The sequence below is a fragment of the Neofelis nebulosa genome, chromosome 6, assembly GCF_028018385.1.
Source record: "Neofelis nebulosa isolate mNeoNeb1 chromosome 6, mNeoNeb1.pri, whole genome shotgun sequence".
Classification (NCBI taxonomy): domain Eukaryota; kingdom Metazoa; phylum Chordata; class Mammalia; order Carnivora; family Felidae; genus Neofelis; species Neofelis nebulosa.
The window spans coordinates 146,271,249-146,299,180 of record NC_080787.1 but is presented as its reverse complement, the minus strand read 5'-3'; the positions used below and the strand labels follow the sequence as shown (position 1 = coordinate 146,299,180).

At 39.7% G+C, this 27,932-nt stretch overlaps 1 protein-coding gene across 3 annotated transcripts in view; it reads right to left on the bottom strand.

Moving 5' to 3' along the window:
* TULP4 (TUB like protein 4) overlaps window positions 1-27,932 on the bottom strand; it is a 243,174-nt gene that overhangs the window by 166,289 nt on the left and 48,953 nt on the right. The window contains exons 2-3 of one of the 3 annotated variants that reach the window (XM_058735765.1): window positions 9,713-10,263; window positions 8,028-9,602 (exon numbers count right to left, since the gene is read on the bottom strand). In XM_058735765.1, the coding sequence (XP_058591748.1) occupies window positions 8,028-8,279 (252 nt within the window). In that variant the 5' untranslated portion in view covers window positions 8,280-9,602; window positions 9,713-10,263. Of the gene's footprint in view, window positions 1-8,027; window positions 9,603-9,712; window positions 10,264-27,932 lie in introns of those variants that run through there. The other 2 variants (XM_058735767.1, XM_058735768.1) reach the window with 2 other exon arrangements.

Genomic DNA, 27,932 nt, shown 5'->3' with positions numbered 1-27,932 from the left:
TATATATATATATATATATCCCCCCAATGGAGTATTACTCGGCAATCAAAAAGAATGAAATCTTGCCATTCACAACTAAGTGGATAGAACTAGAGGGTATTATGCTAAGCAAAATTAGTCAGAGAAAGACAAATGTCATATGACTTTACTCATATGAGGGCTTTAAGACACAGAACAAATGAACACAAGGGAAGGGAAGCAAAAATAATATAAAAACAGGGAGGGGGACAAAACATAATGAGAGACTCTTAAATATGGAGAACTAACACAGGGTTGTGGAGGGGTTGTGGGAGTGGGGATGGGCTAAATGGATAAGGGGCATTAAGGATATACTCCTGAAATCATTATTGCACTATATGCTAACTAACTTAGATGTAAATTAAAAAATAAATTTTAAAAATAAAAATAAAAAAAATAACAAAAAAAAGAAATATGCTTGGATGCTGACATTTGACGGTTAGAAACAAAACAGTCAGTTATCCCCCAGATTATTCCACAGTAAACTCCACTGGATGAAACACCTGGTCATATATACACCTACACAGAGGTGCCAAACAGCTTCAGAGTACATTACTTTTAAACATCATCGTGAAATTTCAGCATATCTACCAAAGACAGCAGATGCCAAAACTTCCAGATATTTTAAACAGATCACATATAGATGATTTAGAGTAATAATAATAATAATAGTAACTAATTTACAAAGCCCTCATGAGGTACCAGGCACTGTTCTAAATCCTTTACATACAGTTACTCATTTATTGCTTACAACAAATGTACATGAGTAAAGTACTATCTGTAAACCATTTCACAAATGAGAAGATTAACAGTATGGGAAAATTAAATAATATATTTAAACAGGATTCAGAATCTAGCTTCAGGGCCTTAACTACTATGCTTCTCAATAATAACTCTCCAAGTTTGAAGACTATGGAAAAATGCCTTTGAAATTCAGAAGCAACTAAAAATCTATACCTACACAAACTATCAGTCAAGAGTGAAGGCAGAATTAAGACATTTTTAGACACACAAGTCTTGAAATTTTTAACTGACAAGGGTCTTTCTTAGGAAGATACCGGAAATTGCACTCGAACAAAATAACAAGTTAAACCAAAAAAGACAAAGATACAAGATCAAAGAAATGAGATCCAGCAGAAGGGGCAAAGGGAATTCTCAAGGTGATGATAAAAGGGGAGTATAGGCAGTCTGCGGGACAGGAGGAGGACAAAGAGCTCCCAGATGGAGCTCTCCAGGAAAGAAACGGAACACAAAAAGAGCCAATAAATTGTCTTATTGGTTTGAATGTGTAGAAATGTATTGAAGATGCTGTAAGATTCACAACAGGTAAAGAAACTACACTAAATAAGACTACTTTTGTCACAAAGAGAAAAAACGCTCAACAGTTAAGGAAATATAATTACAGTATCCAATGTGACTCGCCTGGCACAATACTGACACAGTTTAAATAATGTACACACTTAATAATGAGTTAACCCATTATAATAGTGAAATACTGGGATGATTAGCTTGCAAGGCAAAGTTGGGCTGAGTGATCATGGAAGGGAGAGCTAAATCTTCACCTGCCAAGACAGGAAAGAAGCCAGCAGACAAATCCCAAGACGGATTAATCAAAAAGGTAATAATACAGCCTTCAGTGAATAGCCAGGACAGGAGGTGGGGAAAGGAGAAAGAAGTTATAACACTGCTGTTTTTCATAATTAGCATTTACCCATGTGGAAGTATTACTGTGATAAAGATGAACTCACACTACTGAGCTCTGATGTAAAAATAGCTAATAAGCCAGTTAGGTGGAACCAAATTCTAACCTTAACATGCAGAAATAGTCCTATTTCTGCCTCTTTGCTAGAACAGTTCCCTGTTCAAAGAAACAACTCATAAGACCAATTTACAAGGGCTGTTTTTCAAATACACCTTCCATCTATAATTGGTTATTCTCTTATCTCAAGAGTCTAACTAGGGGCATCCCTGGGTGGGTCAGTAGGTTGAGCGTTGAATTCTTGATTTCAGCTCAGGTCATGATCCTAGGGTCATGGGATCCACACTCGGCATAGAGCCTGCTTGAGAGAGAGAGAGACAGAGAGAGAGAGAGAGTGTGTGTGTATGTGTGTGTGTCTCTCTCTCTCTCTCTCTCTATATATATATATATATACATACCTATCCCTTCTGCCCCTCTCTCCCCTGCTTACACTCTCTCTTTAAAAAAAAAAAAAAAAAGAGAGAGAGGCACCTGGGTGGCTCAGTCGGTTAAACATCTGACTTTGGCTCAGGTCACAAGCTCACGGTTTGAGTTCAAGCCCCACATCAGGCTCTGTGCTGACAGCTCCGAGCCTGGAGCCTACTTCAGATTCTGTGTCTCCCTCTCTCTCTCTCTGCCCCTCCCCAACTTGCACTCTGTCTCTCAAAAATAAACAAACATTAAAAAAAATTTTTTTTAGAAGGAAGGAAGGAAGGAAGGAAGAAAAAGAAAGAAAGAAAGAAAGAAAGAAAGAAAGAAAGAAAGAAAGAAAGAAAGAAAGAAAGAAAGAAAGAGAAAGAAAGAAAAAGAAAATCTAAAAAGAAAATCTAACTAGGGCCATTCATACACTATCACAGTATCACAGTGACATGTTTAGATGCTACTTCTTGAAGACTATTATTTCCATAATAAATTAAAACTATAAATACATAAATAGGGGCACCTGGGTGGCTCAGTCGGTTGAGCACATGACTATTATTTCAGCTCCCATCATGATCTCACAGTCCTGAGACTGAGCCCTGCCTCAGGCTCTGAGCTGTCAGTGCAGAGCCTGCTTGGGATTCTCTCTCTCTGCCCCTCCCCTGGCTCACACTCACTCTCTCAAAATAAACTTTTAAAAAATAATTACAAATACACATAATGTTATAAATATATAATAAAAATTAAATTAACTAAATAAATTCCAAAATAAGTTAAGTCAATACTGTCAACTCAGATTTCTACCTTGGTGGAAAAATGCACTGAACAAAATCATCACCTTTATACCCACATTTGATTTTTTTCAACACTTCTTTTTGACTACAACAGTCTTCTAATGGTCCTAGAGTGCAACCAAAGCCAAAAGTATTGCCTTCTTTCATTCCATGAACATTCATCACTATTGCTTCCTCATCATGACTATTCAGGGTCCAGCCTTTGCCTTGCACTATGCCCCAAAACTTCACCAAACTCTTCGCCATCCAGAACATAGGCCAGCTACTCATAACTCTTTCTCTGATCACTGTGGCTCACCTTTCGTGAAGCAGTGTCTTACAGAAGGAAAAACAGTCAGGCATGAACTCTATCCCTGGTCTGCCATCATTATCTAGCTCTATCCCTGGGACAACTTTCAGAACATCTCTGAACCTCAGATTCCTCAGCTATGTAGAAGATAAAACAGGGCTATAGAGAGTCGTTGCAAAAGTTCAATAAAATAACAGACATAAACTGTCACCAACATTATCTCCATACAAACCATTATCAAGTCCTCTGACATGTAGGTCACCTGGGCAGGAACTGCTCCTTGGTCACTGTGGGGCCAAAGCCCAGCAGTGGCCTGCTGAGCATGGGCTCTCAAATGTGTCCAGAACCCAAAGGGGCTCTGAGATGCAGCTCATGCCCCAACCCCATCCCCCGCAGAGGCATTACCAGCCCCTGTGGCCCCCAAGGCATCATCCTCTGCCCCACTGAGATGCTCTGCACCCCAGCACATCCACCACCTACGTTTTCAAGTCTAGTCTAAAAAAGAAGACACATCCCTCACCACGAAAATTAAGTTAACTATGACTGCATTTCGGAAATCCAAAAATATATTTCTTAAATACCACATTTACTTCATTTATATATTGCTCCCCCCCCCACCCCCAGTCTCACTAAGAAGATCCTCTTATCCCATTTTCCCCACTCAGAAAATCTTGACCACTAACACTGGCAGACAAAACCGGATCAACCACCACTGGAGTGCCTGGGTGGCTCAGTCAGTTAAGGGTCCAACTCATGGTTTCGGCTCAAGTCACAATCTCACAGTTTTGTGAGTGTGAGCCCCGCTTCGGGCTCTGCGCTGACTGAGGAGTCTACTTGGGATTCTCTCTCTCCTTCCCTCCCTGTCTGCCCCTCCCCTACTCGTACAATCTCTGTCTCTCTCAAAATAAATAAATAAACTTAAAAAAAAAAAAAAAAAAAAAGGACCAACTACCAAACTCTAGTAAGCACATTTTACCATTTTAAATTCCTTTCTGGTATATAAAATTAGCTAAGTTCCTATCGTTTGTTTCATTTTTATTATAGTACAAGTTTTGCTGAAAAAGCAGAAGAAGGGCTGAGGGACTGTGGCTTTGCAATTCGTATCTTTAATTATCTTTCAAATCTTTCAAATCTCCTGTGCACAGCACCAGAGACCCAAAGTTCTAAAGGCAGCCCCGAGCCACTTCTGCCCCAACTGAAGAGGGCTTTATACCACTGACTACAGCCAAAGAACAGCACGCGGTCCATGCTCCCTGAGTTCGATGTGCCTACACGGTGGACACTTAAAAGTCCAAAAAGGGAAGGAAGACAGACACAGTCACCTAGCATGCTAAAACACACCCACACAAATACACAGAGGTGCTTGCTTTACCAGAAGAGCCACATGAAGTGAATCGATAACAGATTATCTTTAACTCAGGTCATGAATACGAGTATGTAACTTTTCAAACTTGAGTACAGCTGGCATGGTGACACACTAACCACAGAAACAGCTACATATGAGCACTGTGTTCAGCCAGACTACGAAGGCAGCACCTTGCTTAAACCTTCTGCCGTTGGATTAATCAGGGGACAGAATGCCCCAAGGAATAAAATCCCCATCACAAACCAGAGTGTATATATAAACAATAAACATTCCACACTGTAAGTGGGGAAAGAACAAGAATGCCAACTGCCTGTCAACTATGGAGGATTTGTTCCAGGGATTATAATACATATATATAGGTCCTTGTCCTTGTCATCCAGCCAGACTCCAAAAGCATCTTCCTGGGGATACACGTGATGTGATAAGGTAAATACAGACATGCTCAGACTGGAGCCAAGGGAAACACAGCACCTTCATGTCACAAAGAGAGAAAATACTTCTCTGAGGCCAGAACGTGGCTTAATCTTCCTGCATCACTCAGGAAAAAGAACTATCTAAATTCTATTTCTCAAAGCCCTATTCAAAGGTCATCTTCACAACAAAATCTGTGGTAAACCTCAGCCTTAATTCTTTGAACGACCCAAATCTTTCTTTCCACGCTTAACTGAAACACATGAAGAAAGAGACATCCAGGTACACACCTCACCTTTACTGCTAGACCGTGGACTCCATCAGGCATAATCCATGACTTATCCTGCCCCATGTTGGCAAGTACACACAGCACCCAGAACATGACAGAGATACAATAAGCATCTACTGACTCAAATCATATGTGTTTTCAAATCTTAACTGTGAAACAAAAGTTTTAAAAATGCTGTCTCTAGCCTCATGACTAGTAACAGAATTTAAGGGTATTAAGTAACATTACAAGGACTGGAAAGAATATAATTAAGTAAATAGAGCATAGGAGATACTCAATATCACCATTTACATACATGGCATTCACCATTTTCAAAGCCCTTTCAAAAATATTCTGATAGATTCTTACAACAACTCTGAAAGAATTATTATTTCAATCTGACTGTGTAAACTAATGACTTGAGTGACTTGGAGAGGACCACACCAACTAGTTAAGTGATAGGGCTAGAACTTTTTGAAACAGACATATGGAAACAAAGGAACAGAAATGGGAGAAGATGCCAGCGCCCCGGGAAGTAAAACACAGTTCTCTTTTACATCCATCATTATGGTATCATAGGGAGTGATCACAAATCTACCAACTCACCTTTTGTGAAGAATTCATAAGGAAGGGAAAAAAAAGATCTGCAGTGACTTTTCATTGGCTTTAATGCAAATTACCATTTTCTCACTAGAATTAGTGTATAGATCCTTAAGTATGTTCAGTATTGTTATAAATGATTTTTTTTCAATATATGAAGTTTATTGTCAAATTGGTTTCCATACAACACCCAGTGCTAAAATGATTTTAAATCAAAAGTGGCTGTCAAATCTCTAAGTTTAAGGAAGTTGATCGTTGGGGGACCTAGGTGGCTCAGTTGGTTAAGCGTCCAACTTCAGCTCAGGTTAATATCTCACGGTTTTGTGAGTTTGAGCCCCACATCCCACTCTCTGCTGTCAGCACAGAACCTGCTTATGATCCTCTGTCTCCCTCTCTTTCTTCCCCTCACTCATGCATGCCTGCTCTCTCTCTCTCTCTCTAAAAAAAAAATTAACATTAAAAAGAAATAAAGTCGATCATCACTATGCACAGTGGTGCAAAAATAGGACCAGGCTTGGCATATGCATAAAAGTGTATGTATGCATATGTATGTGTATATGTGTGCATGTGTGTATGTGCAGTTAAATATAGAGGCATTCATAAAATATTCCTTAAATACAACCAAATTCAAATTCAAGAGAAGCTTTTTATACAACGGAAACTTTTTTATACGAAAAATTCAAATTCAAAAGAAGCTTTTTATACAACTGAAACTTTCATATACTGATAGGTGGGGGCATAAAATGGCACTACGACTTTGGAAAATTGGTGATTTAAATGTATACCTGTACCACGACCTGAAAATTACACTGTGCATGCACAGATCCATAAAAAGACACGAATGTTCAGAGCAGGTTTAGCCATAACAGCCAAAAACTGGAAGCAACCCACATGCTCTTCAATATAGAAATGGAATAATTGTTTCTTCCTTGAATGGAAAACCAACATCAATCAAAAAGAACAAACTAATAGCACACACAACAGGGATGAATCTCACAAATATCACAGTGAGTGAGAAAAGCCAAACACAAAGGGTATATGATCAATGAGCACGAAGCTTACATTAACACAAAGTTCAAGCACAGGCCCAACTTATCTGGGTCACCTCTCAGCAGGATGCACAACCTGGGAAGGGCCAGCAGGTACCTGTGAGGGGTGCTGGAAATGTTCTACATCTTGATCTGGTTGGAGGTTACATGGATGACTGCACAGGTCAATGATCACTGAGATGTAAGCTTAAGACGAATACACTTTACTGTACGATGTACTTCAAAAATATTCTCCCGCTTTTACAACAACTATTCAATAGCCATATACGGACGCTTTATGATGGATTCCACCTTAGAAAACAAATAAGCTATTGAACAGTGAAGCATGAATCCTGTTAACACGCTATGTACGTACATCTCTTCTTTTCGAGACAGTACCTAACACTTAAACATTGCTCAATAAACACTGGTTGAATGAATTTCACATGTAGTGACAGTTTATGTTTTAGAAGTCCAGAGGTATCTGTATGTATGTATGTATACAGCGCATAATATCCTCAATATAACCTACCCAATAGATGTGAAACACTATGGCTCTTGTCCAACTAATTACTTCCGTCACCTCTGTCCAATGAACTCCTTTCTTTTGCACCTCCACGTGCAAGAAACACATGCTAGGTGTTAAACCATCATACGGAGCAAGGCAGATCTTAACTGTGTACGGTGAGGATGGCATTACTCTCATTGTCTGCACTGCCAGCCTGACACAGGCCAGTGACTCTTGGCTCTGCACACAGGGTGACCAAAAGGGCTGACACGCATGATACGCTGGTCAGAGTCATCTAGTCTAACCTCTCAGCCTGGGCAGAAAGCTGTACTGGTATCCCTGCCGGTGGGAAAGGAGAGTGAGGGGCATCCAAGAGAACGGACATACTCGGAGAGGGACACAGGCCAGCAGGAACTGTGTCCACCTTAACATGTTCCCACTGGGACACAGAAACCAGAATTCAGAGTCTGAAAAGTCTCCCTTGGCAGCAAGTTGAGAAAATGAAGCAAATTCTGAATCCATAGGGAGGGGGCTCAAAAAGACCACGACAAGTGACCAGACAAAAGTGCAACAAAGCCCCAGCTCACCTCACTATTGTGGCCCCGCAGGTTGAAGTTTATTCTCTGGGGAGTGTTTCTGTCCCGGCGGCAGTGGCTCGAGGTGAAGGTCACCCCAACAACGCCGCGGCCATTGCCCGTGGCCAGCCAGCCCTCCTCATAGTAGCGCCGCCGACACACTGGCTTCTCCTTCTCACTCTTGGGAACGCGCCCCTTCCACGACAGGCAGAGGATGTTGGAGTCGCTGCAAAGGACAGGCCCATGCTCCACCGCTGCATACATACTTTTTTCCAGTGAACTCTTTTATTTAAATAGTAATGCTGAATGCCAGGAAACTTAAACCAATTCTTCTCATTAGTTGATTGACTGGATTTTTGTGGTTGGCTTGCGTTGTTTTCCCTGACCCCTTTTAATCAAGACTGACCTGGATCTAATCAGAAGGCCAGTATTTTATAAAGATCCACCAAATGCATAGTGAAAAAATTCCTCTAGAAAAGATGATGGCAGTCTGCTAAGAAAAGGTAATGCTTAAAAACAACATGCGTCCGTTTTTCTTTTCAAGTCCTTAGAGGAAGAAGAGCATCATTAACATGTGCCGATCAAGAAACTAAGTTTTCTTCTCTTAACTCAACTTGGTTATTCTCGTTCAGCCTGAGATTCCAGTTTAGTGTAATATGATTCCAGAGACAAAGGGTTGCAAATACATAGATTTCAAGTAACTTAAGGCTTTAAAGAATCCCTCGAGCTGGAATTTTCTCTTTAAAATTTCAGATGCAGAGACAGAACACATGGGATCATCTTCTTTCTGAAGCCACCCTCTGGCATGTTTTCTCAACTAGACAAATTTCTGCTGAAGCTGAAAAAGATTGCATAAAGGGGAAAAAAGGCACACAAACCGTGCAAAAACAGACCAGAGTTTGTGCAGACAGCAGTCCAAGTTCAGGAAGAAAAAGACTCTTGCCACTGTTCAGAACCAGAAACTTCCCACCTCAGGGCCCGGCCTGACTTCCCAGCAGGCAGGTGGCTATGTCCTGGTGAGGAGCTGGGCTCCATCTGACTTCCCCCCGATAAACCAGTGCACTCCTTGGTGTCATGGAGGCGGAGAGAGAAAATCCCTTCACTCGCAGGGCCAGAAGGTTCTAAAGCTCTTTAAGTGGCACAAGTGTTTGCCTTGAGTGAATCCTAAATCCTCTTGCTGCCAAAAGCGGGCCTCACTACAGGATTCTGTCTCTTTTGTCCCGTCTCCTTCCTCCCTCCCTATTTGCCTCTCCCCTTTCTGCTCCTAAAGATCACATATTTTTCCATCTTGAAGGAAAAGACTAATCTCAGAATTAAGTCCATCAAGTAATCTTCCTCCTATATGCAAGTCTTCTTGGACTCAACAGGGAAGGGAATCCCTTAAAATGAAAATACAGGCAAGAGTCGGGTTCTTCCAGACTGTTCCCTAAAGAGTCAGCATGTTTTCTGATGGGCGCTCTCCTGCTCACATCCAGAGACTGCTTCCAAATGCCACATGTACAGTCCAAAGAAAAGCAGCTTTGCTTGGATGTTCCTTGATATTTATTTTATAAATACTGGTTTCAACTGCTACCTTGAAATGTTATCCTATAGATACAGAAAAGGAAAAGGGAAATAATAAATTAAAATGTCGAGTAATATAGTTAACTGAAAAAGGCAAAGGAACCAGTCCATTGTTCAGACTTGTCCCATCCTACCTGACCTTGCTTTCCTGAAGTCACGACCACACAGCCAGAGTTACTTCTCAGTCCAGAGTTTTGAAGTCTGTTCAAATCACCAAAACCACTAGAAAATAAAGTGCAAAACTCACTGCATGACCCCTCCTGTGCTGCTTGAAGCCACACTTCACTGCCGGCCACCTTCTCACCAAGCCCTCTTTTTATCCTGGGGAGGTGCTTCTGAGGCTTGAGCTGAGCAAGTTTCCTTTTCTTCTTTCTGCAAACTTTCTTCAACCGCGAAGAGCGCGTGGAAAACTGACCACTAGTAGGGTCCTCCTCCCCCCAGGCTCCTGAGCCCCACAGCGTCAGGTTGCTCCATCTGAGTCTTGCATTAATTTTCATCAGTTGTAAAACTCTTCAAGTGTGCGCCAGAGTGAGCCTGTCTTCCTGTGTAAACGTGTATGTGTACAAAGAAGGGCTTAGATATGCACAGACATGCGCTCTTCGATGGGCACCAAAGCACCTCTTTCCCAGCCGTTTCAGGAACCGTCTGACTGATCACAGCTTGAAGGCCCTGGAGTCTTACAAATCTGTAAAAACAAAACAGGATATGAACAAAAGAACTTGAACACACTGAAGAAGAGAAGTTCTAGCTGAACAGAAACTGGGAAGCCCCATCTTTACACACACATATATAGATATCAAGTGGAGCTACTGCTTGCTAAAACTCTCATAGTAAAAGGGCACACCTAGCCAGCTTATGGACAGCACACAACACAAGAGGCTGAACGCCATGTAACACTTATGCAACTTGCTAGGAGCTGGGCGTGTCTGAATGAAATCCTCCCCTCTATTCTCTCACACCATGCCGTCCTTTCTAAGACTCTGGGTCCCACGTGTGCAACTTTATCCCTCCAGGGGCCATCATCCTAGTTATAGTTGCACAGCCACCTCAAAAAGGAGACTGAAGAGGTGCAGGCAAGTTATCTGAATTGATTTTTTCACTATGGGTAAAAGATGTTGCCTGAAGACACAAGAAGCAAGGGGCGTGAAAAGCCCCATCCCTGACTGCTCGCAGGTCACAGAGCCAAGAGCAGCCGTGTTCTCAGTTTCTGACTAGCAACAGGACTAGCAATAAAGTCCTAAAGAATCCATCTCCAGCAAATCCACCCTCTCTTCCTTCCTACTGCCATCAGTCCAGGCCTGCATCACATCCACAAAAACACACGGTCCCTAACTTCCCCACACCGTCTCACCTTCTAGAGGGCACTCAGGGTAACCTTTCTAAATTTCAAGGCCACCTAAAGAGCCTGGTCTGTTTTCCCCTGGCCCAGGCAGTCCCCTAGAGGGCTAGTTAAACAGACTACCTCCACCCAAAATACTTGCCACTGAAAGTCTAAAGGCCAGGCCCAGGTATCTGAATTTCTAACCAGTTCCACAGAGATGTTCATGCTGCTGGTCTGAGGACCAGGCTTTGAGAACCTCTGGTCTATGAGATCAAATCCCAGCAAGACCCTTCTCTTCTCCAGCCACAGCCTCCAGCTCCAGCCCTGCCTGTGTTACCACCGTGGCGTCTGGCCACTCCCTATCCCCCAAAGCACTATGTCCTCCTCTCCTTCATGTCTCCACTCCTTGCCAGGCACCAGCACACTTCCTTTAAAACCACCTGCGACAGCTCCTGTCCTGCGAAGCTTCCCAGAGCACCTCGCACTAACTTCTGCTACAGCGCTCATCACGCTGCATTCAAGCACTCTTCTCTATGCTCCTGGAGGCTGGGAACCACTCTTTTTCATTCCTGGCATAAGCTCAGTGTAAACTAGATATTCAGTAAAAGTTTATAGGAGCCAGGCAGGAGCAAGGCAAGCAGCTACACGTAATTTCCTTAAGATACTCTAATTCAGATGAGTCACAGTATATATATTTTGTATGAGCCTATAAATCAAAACAACCAAATTCTCTCAGGAATCCTCTCAAGGAAGCACTTGTTCCTGAGGAAAAAAAGTAAAAACAAACGCTATAGAGTTCAAATTAATGCCATGTTCCTCCTCCTCAAATGCTAATACCACTGTATAATAGCCTTGGTCCTTCTTCTGACTTGGGGCAGCCACAGATGAAAAAGCAGACACAACTTCTCAAGACCCAGCCGTATATACATGGGTTTTAAACTATTTAGCATCATGATCCATGATTATTAAAGCATCCACATTAAATATGACAGTGTAAGCTGTCAGTTCCCCTGAAATCCTCCTACGGGGTCCATGGGGTCAAAATTATTTTCATAATAATACTAAGACATTATTTGCCTTCCTTACTATATTGACAATTGTATCAATGATACAAAAGCAATAGTGGGTCAACCTCAGCTCTTTCACACCAGTGAAGGCACTGGTACCAAAATGTACCAGTACTCGTCGGAATTTTTTAAATGCCAGCTTCAGGGCACCTGGGTGGGTCAGTCGGTTAAGCATCCAACTCTTGATCTCAGCTCAGGTCTTGATCTCGGGGTTGTGAGTTCAAGACCTGCACTGGGCTCCGTGATGGGTATGGAGCTCACTATATAAATAAATAAATATGCCAGCTTCACTTAAGAATATTCTTGATGCAGTACAAATCATTAATTTTATTAAGTCCCAACCACTAATACATGGTTGGTTAATATTCTGTGTTTCAAAACAGCGAGCACTCAGAAGGCACCCCCGCCAACCACTGAAGTACAAAAGTGACCCTGGGAAAAGCCCTTGTGCTGTAGTTTAAGTTGCAAGCTGAACCAAGGTCTTTTGTGTGGAATACCATGTTTACTGGGAAGAATGAATGGCAAATTATGGTAATTCAGGCTTGGGTGTTTGGCAGACATCTTCTCGAATATGAACAAAAGCAGCACATCACTTTAAGAAAAACAATGGACAGCCTTTGCCTCCTGTAATAAAAGTTGAGCTTTCAAGTTAAAATCAGAACTGTGGGGAAACCAGGATCTATCACTGTGAGCTTAATAGCTCCCCATGATTTAGCGACATTCTGCATGTGACTGGAGGGAACATTAACAGACGTGGACTGTTTATACTGTATTTCATATTTCATAGAATATCAGTATTTAGAAAATTCATATAATTTGGTGAACTGGTATTTTCCAAAAGACCGACGCATGATGATACAAATTATGCTTGAGTAAAAGAGCTACCAAGGTGCAAGAAAGACAAAAGGATTTTAATCTAACCAAGTACAAAAAAATTCACTGATATGTTTAAAATTCCATATTGCTACTAACCTTTCAGAAACTAACCTTGTTAAGTTTTGGTATGGTATCGAAAAAAGATCCGTGATTATCTGAAAAGGCTATTAAAATACTTTTTCCTTTTAGGGCGCCTGGTGGCTCAGTCGGTTGAGCGCCCAACTTAGGCTCAGGTCATGATCTCACGGTTCATGAGTTTGAGTCCCACGTTGGGCTCTGTGCTGACAGCTCAGGGCATGGAGCCTGCTTTGGATTCTGTGTCTCCTCTCTCTGTCCCTCCCCTGCTCGCACCCTGTCTCTCTCTCTCAAAAATAAACATTAAAAAAAATTTTTTTAATACTTTTTCCTTTTCCAACTACATATCTGTGTGTCAGATTTTCTTCATATATTTTAACAAAAACAGCATACTGCAACAGATTGAATACAGAAGCAGATATAAGAAGCCAGCTATCTTTCACTAAGTCAGACATGAAAGATATTTTGCCAAAATGTAAAATAATGTTATTCTTCTGGGTAAATGTTTTCAGTTAAAAAACATGGTAATTTTTCATAAGACACGTATTTTTTAAAACATTTAATAGGTTTATTTTTTTAATGAATTAGTAATCTTTTTTAATTTCTCAGTTTTAATTTCTAGTATGGTAAATATCAAGAGCTAATATGCACATAGACAAAAGTTCTTGTGGGTCTTCAACAATCTGGAAGACTAAAAAGTGGCCCTGACACCAAAAAAGTTTGAAAATCACTGATAATATGCTAACTCTCTGAAATATAAGCCTTAAATAACTATTACACCCAAGTATGTAGGATAAAACTCCATAGTAAAAGCAGACAAAAGTGTTTTTATAGAGGTTGCTATGCTTTTTCACCCAATTTTTAAAATTATAGAGCACTATATATGCTAAACAAATACAGCAGGTATTTTAAGAAAAAATGACATACTACTTTATGATGATTCAAATGAATAATGGATACAAAAATCTAATAAAAAATCACAACCATAATATCCTAATTACTGAAAGGCTGACACCCATTATAATGCTACCATTGATATAAACAGAAAGTCTTCTATTCTTATCAGGATGAGAAAATGAAGATATGCTAGATAGCTTCTGAGGGAAGTTCACTATCAAATCAACACTCCTAAGTGAAAGGGGTCTGGTATAGAAAGATTAAAAAGTGATTATTCAGGGGCGCATGGGTGGCTCAGTCAGTTAAGCGTCCGACTTCAGCTCAGGTCATGATCTCGCGGTCTGTGGGTTTGAGCCCCGCGTCGGGCTCTGTGCTGACAGCTCAGAGCCTGGAGCCTGCTTCAGATTCTCTGTCTCCCTCTCTCTCTGCCCCTCCCTGGCTGGCGCGCTCTCTCTCTCTCTCTCTCTCTCTCTCTCTCAAAAATAAATAGAAATATTAAATAAATAAATAAATAAATAAATAAAAATATAAAAATAAAATGACTACTCAACTGAAAGCAGGGACTCCAATAGTATTTTACACCCATGTTCATGGCAGCATTATTCACAATAGCCAAAGGGTGGAAGCCACCCAAGTGTCTATAGGTAGATGAACAGATAAGCCAAATGTGGTATATACGTGCAGTGAAATATGATTCAGCCTCAGGAAGAAAGAACTTTCTGTTGGACACATACTACAACAGGGATGAACCCTGAAGACACTGTGCTAAGTGAAATAATAAGGCAGTCACATAATTACGCACAAATATTATAAGCACACTTTGATAAAGTACCTAGAAGAGGCAAATTCATAGAGACTGAAAGTGGAATGATAGCCGCTAGGGGTTGGGGGTGAAGGGACTGAGAAGCCATTATTTCATGGGTACAGCATTCCAGTTTGAGATGATGAAAAATTTTTAGAGATAGACAGTGATGACAGCTGCAAAGTAATGGAAATGTACTTACAGCCACTGAATTGCACACTTTAAAATGATTAAAATGCTAAGTTTTTTTTACATATATTTCACCTTAATTTTAAAATCAAGTAAATTAAGAAAAGCAACTATTCATACAAAATCTTTTGATAACTGGTTGAAAGTAAATACTCCAAAGTTTGGCATTATGATGTTTTTTTGTTTTTTTCTTTTTTTTACATTTATTTATATTTTGAGGGACAGAGAGAGACAGAACACAAGTGGGTAAAGGGCAGAGAGAGAGGGAGACACAGAATCCAAAGCAGGCTCCAGGTTCTGAGCCGTCAGCACAGAGCCCGACATAGGGCTCAAACTCACAAACTGTGAAATCATGACCAGGTCGGACGCTTAACCCAATGAGCCAACTTGGCATCCTAGGCATTATGATGTTTTTCACCCTAAACACTGTAATACAGGCCCAGACCTGCTTCTGGTAATTATAGCTTATTTTCAGACTATTTCTATATATCACTGAAAAATCCATCCCTGCTTCGTGGAGATACAATCTTAAATAATACATGTGTCTGACTGAATTAATAACCTGACAGTGGTGTAAGAGTCAGTAAGCTTATAAAATGCTTTCCAATCTAACTTTCCATAATATCTAGTTCTTTTTTTTTTTTTTACGTTTATTTATTTTTGAGAGAAAGAGAGAGAGCACAAGTGGGGGAGAACAGAGAGAGGGGGACACACAGCAACTGAAGTAGGCTCCAGGCTCTGAGATGTCAGCACAGAGCCCGACGCAAGGCTTGAACCCACGAACCATGACATCATGACCTGAGCCAAAGTCGGACACTTAACCGACTGAGCACCCAGGCACCCTGCATACTATCCAGTTCTTACTGACAAATTAGGAGTCCCGAACTTTGAAAAATACAATTTAGGGACAGAATGATATGTTGTTCAGGGAAGGAAACCCTGTCGGAATTAGATACTTCTAGATTAATCAATCAGCAAATCTTAACTGAATACTTACTATGCAAAATGCCCTGTGCTGAATTCTCTGCCTCCCTCATCTGTAATTAGATACTCTTTTTTTCTAACTAGAGTTGTTTTCACTACAGTTTATTTTGGTCTATCTGAATCCTACTTTCCACAAACATGGGTAAAATTCACTAAGTGGGGGGTGGTGGGAGAAAAATACATTTTTGGCTTATTTTTTAATCATCTGAATTAATGTTAAAGATCAGAGATAAAATAAATTAGGGAAGATATTTTCCATTTCCACAATTTTGATAGAAATATATTCATTAAAAGTTACAAGAACGCAACCACTCTGGAAAACTTGGTATTAGCTAGTACTACTGAAGATCAGAGTACTCTGCAAAAAGCAATCTCACTCCTGAACATGTGCACTAGACACATCCTTCACCAGCGCTCCTGAGAAAGACACACAGCTGTAGTAGCAGCATCACTAACATTAGCCAAAAAATGAAACCAATCTGAATGGATAGAGTGTGTCATATTCAAACAACAGAATTGTACACAGCACTGTAAATGAACACAATATAGAACATGGGTGAATTTCACAAACATAATGTTGAACAAAGGGATCCAATGAAAAAAATACCTACAATATGAATCCATTTATATAAAGTTCACAACAGGCCAAACTAATTTTATTAGTTAAGACTGCATACATAGATAATATAACATTTTAAAAACTTTTATAACATAAAGCAATACCTTGGTTACCTTGGGGTACAAGACTGTGAATGGGTGTTGCTGGGGTGTTGGCAATATTCTATGTCCTGATTGGGGTGGTGGTTACAGGGTGCTCACTCTGTAATTATTATTTACTATCTATATATCTGACATATTCTACTTGTATGCTATATCTCACAATAAACAGGTTTAATAAGCTGTGAACTAGATTAGGCACCAATCCTTTGGGATTTTTAGAAAACTTAAATTTAAATCAATTAGGAAAGAATTTTAAAAATTATTATACCCAATCTTAACGAGTACACTCACAATCTAGAAAACCCCAATAAAGTACCAAAGACACTGTTTTAGTTCTCAAGTTAAGAAGACATCCAAAAAGAAAATGCATACTAAGAATAAAGAATGGGGGCACCTGGATGGCTCAGTTAAGTGTCTGACTCTTGATTTGGGCTTAAATCATGATCTCACGGTTCAGGAGATCAAGCCCCTCAGGTTCCATGCTGATAGCACAGAGCCTGCTTGGGATTCTCTCTCCCTGTGTCCCCCCCACTGCTTGTTCTCTCTTTCTCTCTCTCAAAATAAGTATTTTTTTTTTTAAAAATCTTTAGGAGTAACAAATGGAGATAAAATTTCAGAATAAAGTTACATTTCTTTCTAAAGGATAAAAATTTAAGAGAATGGTTAAGCAGAAGATTGAGATGAGAAGCAAAAAGCCTATTTCAGGAAAAAATATATAGATGTTAGATGAATACAAAGCAGAAAGAAAAACACAGCAGAAACTCTGGAGTAAAATATTCCAAACACCTTGAAGTTTAAGTTTTTGATTACAGACTTGTTTAGGGATGGAGAGAAGAAAGGAAAGGAAAATGAGTATTCCTGCTTGGTGATAAAAATTAAACACACCCCAATTTCTACTTGAGGGACAGCAACTGTGCTGTCCTGCTTATCTATTGTCTTAGACTCAGCTCCATGGCCAGGGTGACTCACTCCATGCTCCAGCCTCCCCTGGCTGCCCCCTTTTCACAGCTGGAAAGGTAGAGTTCAGCAGACCCTGAACTCTACATTTCTTTTTCACTAATGACTTGCCTCTAATTACAGACACTCCTTCCCCTGGGGAATTTTCCACAACCCTTGAATATCCACCTAGTCCAAGGTGGTTCTAACTGGTTCCTAATTCATTTCAATAGCTACTTAGAGGCTAGTTCAAATATGCCTTCCAAGACTGCCTTTTAAGGCAGGGATACTCTCAGAAATGACTTGTCATATGGCCACCTACATATGAACAACTACATACATGAAAATGTCACAACACCCCAGCAAAGATAATGGAGTTCAATCATGATCTAGTATCTTTACCGTGCTGTCATCCTCTGGCTCTCAGTTCTCAAAGCATGCTACTGAGAAAATAAAGACGTGTGCATGGCTTATGCCAAGCCTTGCTCAAAAGATGTACACTTACTACAAGTGTATTCATATCAAATCACTTTCCCATCGACGTGCACCATCAATTTTAGAGATGCCTTCTTCAGAAAACTTGTGTCTTATTCAGAATAGCACCAGTTCCTTCAGACACAGTCCACCAAAGCACTACACAGACTCAAGTGGCAAGGACCTCCTCTGCCCATGGTAGAGCTATCTTCCTGCTTAATTCATCACACCTACTAAAAAACAAAGTCCTACACTCCAATTTTCATCTCACCCACAGCACCCACCAGTACTGCATTTAAGTAAGTGTTCACTAAGGTACTAGGTATGCTATAGGGCCCCAGAGTCTTCTAAGAAAAAGGGAAACAAATACTGACAGATGAGGTTCTCCATACAAAGCCTGGGTCTACACCAACCACTCAGAATCTGGGCCTACTGAAGCTTAAGGCTGACAGGCATTGAAGCACATGTAAGTAAAGAATTCAAGTGAGGAAGCTGTGGGTCCACTGCTGTGTTCAGAGAACAGTAAAGAGGCACATTTTCAGGGAAAGCTACTCCCTATTTACTTTCTGTGCCTGATTTCAACAGCCAGTTCTAAGAACATGAGCATCTATCTGTATATAGAGTGAAGGACATGAAGGCTGTAAGACAAACAGCTTGATTATCAGTTTCAAAGAGAGTGAGTGGGGGCAAGATACTTCTAAGAGTGAATCTAGATCTGAAACTGCTGTTGAAATACTATGGTATCATATATGGGGCTCACTAGTATGAAGCCATGTGCCTTACTTAAAAAGGGAGAGTATTTCATTTATCAACGTGACAAAGACCGAAACAAATGATAATTCCCAGTGTCATATAAGGTGTATAGAAATGGGAAACCAATTTGGTGATATAATTCAAAGGACTCAAAATGATGCAAACCTTTTGATTCAGCAATTCTACTTCTGGAAATTTATCACAAGGAAATAATGTTCAATCCTGCAAAGATTTAGCTATAAGGATTTCTACCACAGCATTTTCATATATATATTGATTCAGTACATGTTGGTACAGACATAAAACAGAATATTAAGCAACCACTAATAATTATATTGTAGAAGACTACGGAGAGACACAGTAACATTCACAGTAACTTAAGCAAAAAGTGAAATTACAGATTAGACTTCCAGGATGCTCTGAAAGGCCTGCCCATTAACTACATAGCCAGATCTTGGGTAAATTACAACAGACTTAATCTTTTGCTGGACTTGCAGGAAAGTATGAGAAATCTCTAAAGAAGGCACATACATACATATGAGAAAGCCAGGGTTATCTGGCAAATGCAGATGTAAGACACATATTTGTCCAGAACTGTCTGGACAAATGCAGATATAAACACTGGAATCAGAATGAGGGTGCCTCAGCATCCCAGTTTGCCCAGAACTGTCCCAGTTTTACACTGAAAGTCCCCTATCACAGGAAATCCCTCTGTCTTGGACAAAACAAACAGGTGGTCCCCCCATCAGATACCCAAACTTTGGTCCAACCTCCAGGTGGAAAGACTGAATCGTACACATTCTGCAGGACCCACTGAGGAAACTAAAGCTATCTCAGACTTCTATCACTCCACGGTTCTGGGTTGGAGCAAATGTAAATCTTTTCAGCATGAAAACATTCCCAATTTAGGACCTAAGGATTCCCACAGATGAGATTTAACCAAAATTCAATTACCAATCAAAAATTACCAAACATACAAAGAAAATAAGTCATCACAAGCTGTCAGTAGCAACAACAAATTTAGATCCTTTGGACTTCAGAAAGTGAAATGAACATAAACAAAACTTAAAATAATTTAAATTTAGAATTTAGGTTTGGATTTTAGGGTTCCAGTCTGGCATATAAGAAGCCTAGAAATTGTCACTCTGTCCTAATTAAATAAAAAGCTCAACAAACAGAAAAAATCAACTCTTCTTAGATCTGTAAGAAAAGCAAGTGATGGGGCAAACCACTGCCCCTAAAACTGGAAAGACCAAAAGACTAATAACGAAGAATTATACTTGCCAGAACAGAAACTGGTGAGCCGAAACCTCCATGGGAACCTGTCCCATGGGAAACCTGAACTGGAACTGATGGACTGCTGGAGGTACAGTGTGGCCAAGTAGGAGACAGAAAAACTCCAGGGGGACCCAGCTATCAGAGCCCCTAAACTTTGTGAGTTTTACCTCCAGGAGTTTACTAGGTCCTCATAGTAAATATCAGAGGAAAATCCCCTCAGGCTTCCAGCAGGGAGAAGGGAAAAGGAATATATAAGAAATATACAAGAGCATTCTTTTGAAATATATGAGAGCATTCTTTTCTTCTTAACAAGGTCTGCCTTCAGGAAAAACTATTTAACAAAGGTATAACCAACCAGGATTTTATCCGAATCTAACTGACCTGGGGGAAGAGGATACCCAACTCCAGCCCATTCTAGACATCCTGTCCCATCTAAGAGGGGATGGGGGACTGAGAAAAATATGTGAAGCCAGTCCAGGGGCAAAGGCCCACAATAAAAGACTGAGACCCAAAGTTCTGGGGGTGTAAGACACAGCACAGTGAGTTTAGTTAACAACACTGTGTTTACACCTGACAGTTGATGAGAATAAATCTTAAAAGTTCTCACCATGAAAAAGAAATGGTATTATGTGAGGTGATGTAGGTGTTAACTAACCCCACTGTGGTAATCATTTTGCAATATATAAGTGTATCATACCATTGTGTCATACACCTTAAACTTACACTTACATGTTATATGTCGCTTATATCTCTGTAACACTAGGAGGAAAAAAAAAAAAGAGGAGAGGGAAGCACAGAGAAATTTCGGGGAGTGATGGAATTGTTCCATATTTTGATATGGTGTGGTTACACAACTGTTTACATTTGTCAAAATGCATAGAACTGTGGAGGGGTGGGTGCCTGGTTGGCTCAGTGGGCACAGCATGCAACGCTTGATCTCAGGGTCGTGAGTTCAAGCCCCACATTGGGCATGGAGCCTACTTTTATAAAAAATGCATATAACTGTACACTAAAAAGAGTACTTTACATATTTTTAAAAATAGTGTCTGGCACCTAGTAAATGCTACACAGTACTAGTGATTATTATTAGTGCTGTTGTAGTCATATATTAGGCACTAATTTAGGTGCTAAAAGGCAATTATAAGTAAATACAGATATGGTCCTACCTTCAAGGAGCCTACAGTCCAGTGATGAAAACTAGACATCAGTCATATAATCAAGGCTATGACAAATGCCACAAGGGAGAGACACAGAGTGGTCTGAGAGCTGCAATCTGAAGGAAGAACACATGTTAAATACATGGAAAAGGGGGTGGAGGAGGCAAGGGCAGACATTCCAAGCAAATGGGATAGCTTATATAAAGACCATAGCAGAAGAGAAAACAGCATTTTGAAGAAACTCAAAAGAATGTTAGCATGACATCTGTTCATACACATATATATCTACAATGAGGTATCACTTCACACCCATTAGGATGGTGTTGGTAGGACTGCAAAGTGGTATAACTGCTACGGAAAACAGTATGGAGGTTCCTCAAAAAGGTACCATATGACCCAGCCATTCCCCTTGTGGGTATATACCCAAAAAAATGGAAAGCAGAACCTTGAAGAGACATTTGCACACCCACGTTCACAGAAGCATTACTTACAACAGCCAAGAGGTGGACACAACCAGTGGTCCATCAGATGAATGAATAAATAAAATGTGGTATATACATATAAAGACATATTATCTGACCTTAAAAAAGAAGGAAATTCTGACACATGCCATAATGTAGATAAACCTTGAGGCATTATGCTAAGTTAAACAAGCTAGTCACGAAAAGACAAGTAAATTATTCCGTTTATAGGAGGTAGCTAGGGGCGCCTGGGTGGCTCAGTCAGTTAAACGTCCGACTTCGACTCAGGTCACGATCTCACGGTCCGTGAGTTCGAGCCCCGCGTCGGGCTCTGGGCTGATGGCTCGGAGCCTGGAGCCTGCTTCAGATTCTATGTCTCCCTCTCTCTCTGCCCCTCCCCTGTTCATGCTCTGTCTCTCTCTGTCTCAAAAATAAATAAACGTTAAAAAAAATTTTTTTATAGGAGGTAGCTAGAGAAGTCAAAGTCACAGAAGCACAAAGTAGCATGGCAATTCCCAGGAGCTCGGAGGAGGGAGGAAAGGGAAGTCATTGTCTAATGGGTACAGAGTTTCAGTTTTACAAGATAAAAAATTCTGGAGATCGGATGCACAACAATATGCATATACTTAACACTACTGAACTGTACACCTTAGAAATGGGTAAGATGGTAAATTTTATGTTATCCATTTTTCACCACACACACAAAAAAACATGTTCACACACACCCACTTACTGAGATGTAATCATATGACTGTAGGATGCTTCTCCTCCCCCCACACCTTACCATCTATTTACAACAGTTTCTTAACCAGTAAATCATGTCCCACTACCAAGAAAAAATTACAGGACATATTAAATGACAGAAAACAATTTTTAAGTAGGCTTCACACCCAGCGCAGAGCCCAACACAGGGCTTGAACTCACGACTGTGAGATCAAGACCTGAGCTAAGATCAAGAGTCTGACACTTAACCAACTAGAGCCACCCAGGCGCCCCTAAATGACAAAAGACAAATTTGAAGAGGCAGAGCAAGCATCATAACCACATTCAGAAATGGCAGGTATGCTGGAATTATCAGACCAGAAAGTTAAAACAACAATGATTAATATGCTAAGTGCTCTAATGGATAAAGTAGACAGCATATAAGAACAGATGAGCAATATAAGCAGAGACACAGAAATTCTAAAAAAGAACAAAAAAGAAATGTTACAGACCAAAAATAGTGTAACAGAAATGAAGAATGTCTTTGATGGGCTTATTAGTAGACTGGACACAGCAGAAGAAAGAATCTCATTGCTTGAGTCTCTATCTCTCCTTTTTTTTTTTTTTTTTTTTTTTTTAAATAGAGAGAGAGTGCGAGCAGGGGAGAGGAGCAGAGGGAGAGAGAGAGAATCTTAAGTAGGCTCCATGCTCAGCACGGAGCTCAATGTGGAGCTCAATCCCACAACCCTGGGATCATGACCTGAACCAATATCCACAGTTTTACACTTGGGGCACCAGGGTGGTTCAGCTGGTTAAGCGTCCAACTTTGGCTCAAGTCATGATCTCATGGTTCTTGGGTTTGAGCCCCGTGTCAGGCTCTGTGCTGACAGCTCAGAGCCTGGAGCCTGCTTCAGATTCTATGTCTCTCTCTCTCTCTGTTACTCCCCTGCTCACATTCTCTCTCTCAAAAATAAATAGAAGATTAAATATTTAAAAAAAAAAAAAAAAAAAGAGTTGTACACTCAACCAAATGAGCCAACCAGGCACCCCTGCTTGAGGATATCTCAACATAAATCACCAAAACTGAAAAGCAAAGAGAAAAAAGACTGAAAAAACAGCAACATATTCAATAACAGTGGGGCAGCTACAAAAGGTATAACATACAGGTAACAGGAACAGAAGGAACACCTGAAACTATAAAGCCTGCATTATATGCTAAATTAATGTCAGACACCAAAGCACAGATTCAGGAAGCTCAGAGAACACCAAGCAGGGAAAATGCCCTAAGCCATACCTAGGTATCACTTTCAAACTACATAAAATCAAACATAAAGGAAAAAAATCCTAACAGAAACCAGAGGGAAAAAACTCCTCACCTATAGAGAAACAGAGATAAAAATTAAGCCCAACTCCTCCTCAGAAACCATGCAAGCAAGAAGAGAATGAAATGAAATGTTAAAGTGCTAAGAAAAACCCACCAACCTAGAATTCTGTACCCTGTAAACTTACCCTCCAAAAGTGAAAGACAAAAACTTTCTCAAACGAAATTGAGGAAATCAGTCACCAGTCGGCATACCTTAGAAGAAATGTTAAAAGAAGTTCTTCAGAGAAAAGGAAAATGATATAAGTCAAAACTTCAGACCGATATAAAGAAAGAGAATCAAAGAAAAAGTAAAGGTCTCATTTTTAATTATCTAACAGATAAATGTGTTCATAATAATAACAAAAATATATTCAATTACGAGTGTGTGAATATATATACATATATACATGCTTATGTATGCTTATTTATAAGTGAAATGAATGACAGCAGTACCACAAGGAACAGAAGGGAGGAATTAGGATATTCTGTTATTACAAAGTATTAAAACTACCCATGAAGTAGTATAAATGTTACCTGAAAGTGAACTTGGGATTAGTTATAAATATACATAGCAAACTCTAGGGCAACCTACTAAAATAAAAAATAAATATAAAAGATATGCTAAAAGGAAAGAAAAAAAGAAATCATATAAAATGTTCAATTAAACCACAAAAGGCAGAAAAAGAGAAGACCAAAAAAAACAGGATCAAAGGACAAGAGCAACAAACAGAAAACAGTAAGAAATATGGTGGATGTTAATCCAACTATATCAAAAATCACTGTAAGTCAGTGTTCTACATGCACCAATTAAAAGACACAGACTGTCAGAGTGGATCAAACAAGACCCAACTATACGTTGTCTACAAGAAACCCATTTTAAATATATTAGACACTTACAGATTAAAAGTAAATGGATAGGGCGCCTGGGTGGCTCAGTTGTTAACCATCTGACTTTGGCTCAGGTCATGATCTCACAGTTCATGAGTTCGAGTCCCACACTGGGTGAGCTCGAGCCCCGCTTCAGGTGAGCCCTTCTTCTCTTCCTCTCTCTCTCTCTCCTGCCCTTCATGGGATTCTCTCTCTCTCTCTCTCTCTCTCTCTCTCTCTCTCTCTCTCCTCTCTCTCTCTGCCCCTCACCTGCACCCTCTCTTTCTCTAAACAATGAATGAATGAATGAATGAATGAATGTAAATGGATACAGGGACACCTGAGTGGCTCAAGTGCCTGACTCCTGATTTTGGCTCAGGTCATGATTTCACAGTTTGTGAGACTGAGCCCCTCTGTCAGCACGGAGCCTACTTGGGATATTCTTTCTCCTCTCTCTCTGTCCCCCCTCCTCCTCAGGCATGCATTCTTTCTCTCTCTCTGAAACCAAATAAACTTAAAAAAAGAAAAAAAGTAAATGATTAGAGAAAGATATACCATGCCAATACTAATAAAAAGTGGGGAGTACCTATATTAATATCAAACAGAGCAAACTTCAAAACAATCAAAGGTATCAGGACATTAAATAAGGGCATTATGTAATTATAGAGTCAATTCCCCCAAAAAGACATAATAATCCTTAATATGTATGTATCTACCCACAGAGCATCAAATTACATAAAGCAAAAATGAAACACTGCAAGGAGAAACAGATTAATCCACTATTATATCAGAGACTTCAACAACCCTCTATCAGGAATGGACAGATCTGGGGCACCTGGGTGGCTCAGTCAGTTAAGCATCTGACATTGGCTCAGGTCATGATCTCACAGTCCGTGAGTTCGAGCCCCGCGTCAGGCTCTGTGCTGACAGCTCAGAGCCTGGAGCCTGCTTCCAATTCTGTGTCTCCTTCTGTCTCTGCCCCTCACCCACTTGCACTCTGTCTCTCAAAAATAAGTAAAAGTTAAAAAAAAATTTTTTTAAATAAAAAAGAAATGGACAGATCCAGTAGGCAGATAATCAGTAAGGATACAGTTGGTATTCAACACCATCATCAATCAACTAGATACAATGAACATCTATAGATTATTTCATCCAACAACACCAGAATACACATTTTTCTCAAGTTCACATGGAACACTCACTGAAATACACCACATTCAGAGCCATGGAACACACCACAACAAATTTAAAAGAAGAGAAATCATACAATTTCTGCTTTACAATTAAATTAAACTAAATATCAGTAACAGAAAAAGAGCTGGAAAATTCCCAAATACTTGGAGATTGAACAATACATTTCTAGTGACACATGGGTCATAGAAGAAATCTCAAGAGAAACTGAAAACATTTTGAACTAAATGAAAATGAAAATACAACTTAAAATTTGTGAAATGCAGTGAAAACAATGCTTAGAGGGAAATTTACAATTTTAAATGCATATATTAGTAAATGATGAAAGATCTAAAATCAACCATCTAAGCTTCTACCTTAGGAAACTAGAAAAAGACAAAGAAATTAAATCTACAGTAAGCAGAAGAAAAGAAATAATAAGAATTAGAGCACAAATCAATGAAACCAAAAATAGTTAACAATAGAGAGAAATCAACAAAACCACAAACTGGTTTTTGAAAAGATCAATAAAATTGAATGCCTCTAACCAGGCTAATAAAAAAAGGAAAAGGACACAAATTACTAAAATTAGAAATATACGAGGGGACATCACTACAGATCCCATGGACAGACATTAAAAAGGGTAATCAAGGAATACTATTTGATAATCTAGATGAAATAAACCAATTCCTAGAATGACATAACCTGTGAAAATGTACACAGGAAGAACGAACAATCTGACTAGTCCTATACCTATTAAAGAAATGGAATCAATAATTAAGAACACTGCAAAACAGAAAGCACTAGCCCAGGTGGATTCACTGGTGAGTTCTACCAAACATTTGAATAATAAATTATACCAATTCTCTATAATCTAGGGGCACCTGGTGGCTCAGTCAGTCAAGTGTTCGACTTTGTCTCAGGCCATGATCTCGCAGTTCATGAGTTTGAGCCCCGTGTTGGGCTCTGTGCTGACAACTAAGAGCCTGGAACCTGCTTCGGACTCTGTGTCTCCCTCACTCTCTGCCACTCCCCCTGCTTGCACTCTGTCTCTCTCTTTCTCAAAAATAAATATTTCTTTAAAAATATTTTAAAGAAATTAGACCAATTCTCTATAATCTCTTTCATCAAAAGATAAAAGCAAAGAGAATACTTCCTAACTCATTCCATGAGGCCAGAATTATCCTAATACCAAAACCAGACAAAGACATTACAAAAAAATAAAACTAGAGACCAGTATCTCTCATGGAATAGATATAAAAATCCTCAAGAAATATTAGTAAACTGAATCAAATAATATGTAGAGAATTAAATACAGCTGTGAAATTTATCCTAAGTACACAAAGCTGGTACAGCATTCAAAAACCAACTATTGTAATCAACTGCATCAACAGGCTAAATAAAAATTACATGGTCATATCAATAAATGTAAAAAAAATCATTTGACAAAATCCAACACCCATTCATGATAAAAACTGTCAGTAAACTAGGAATAGAGGGGAACTTCCTCAACTTGATAAAGAATATCTACAAAAGACATTCAGCTACTTAATGGTGAGAAGCTCAAAGCTTTCCTGATAAGGTGAAGAACAAAGCAAGGATTTCCTCTCTCATCACTGCTTTTCAACATTGTACGGGAAGTCCCAGCTAATGCAATAAGACAAGAAAAGGAAATAAACAGTATACAGATTGGGAAGGAAGAAATAAAATACCTGAAATGCTTAAAGGAATGAAAAAGCAAGCAATAAGATAAGATCTAAAATGACCAGAGAAAACCAAATAAAACTTTCAGCAAGGGAAAACTAATCACTAAAACTGAATACAATTTATGAGTGCAATATCAGCCAAAAGAAAGAATTAATGAACGAGATCTAATAGCTCAAGAATTCTGTGAAATCTTTTGTAGCAGGAAATATAAAGGAGAAATTAAGAGAAACAGAGGATAGATGGAAGAGGACCAATCTAACTGGAATTCCAAAAAGACAGAAAAGAGAAAATGGAAAAGATCTAAAGACATAATGACAGAATCTGCCAGAACTGATAAAAGGTCCACAGATACAAGAAGCACAATATACACCAATCAGGATAAATAAAAAAGAAATCCACATCTGCACACATTTTAGTAAAATACAGAGAGAGGAGTTGAAAAGCAGCCAAAAATAAGACCGGTACTTCCAAAAGAATGACAATCAGACTGACAGCAGACATCCCATAGCAACAAAGGCATCAGAAATCAATGAACTAAATCTTCAAAGTACTGGG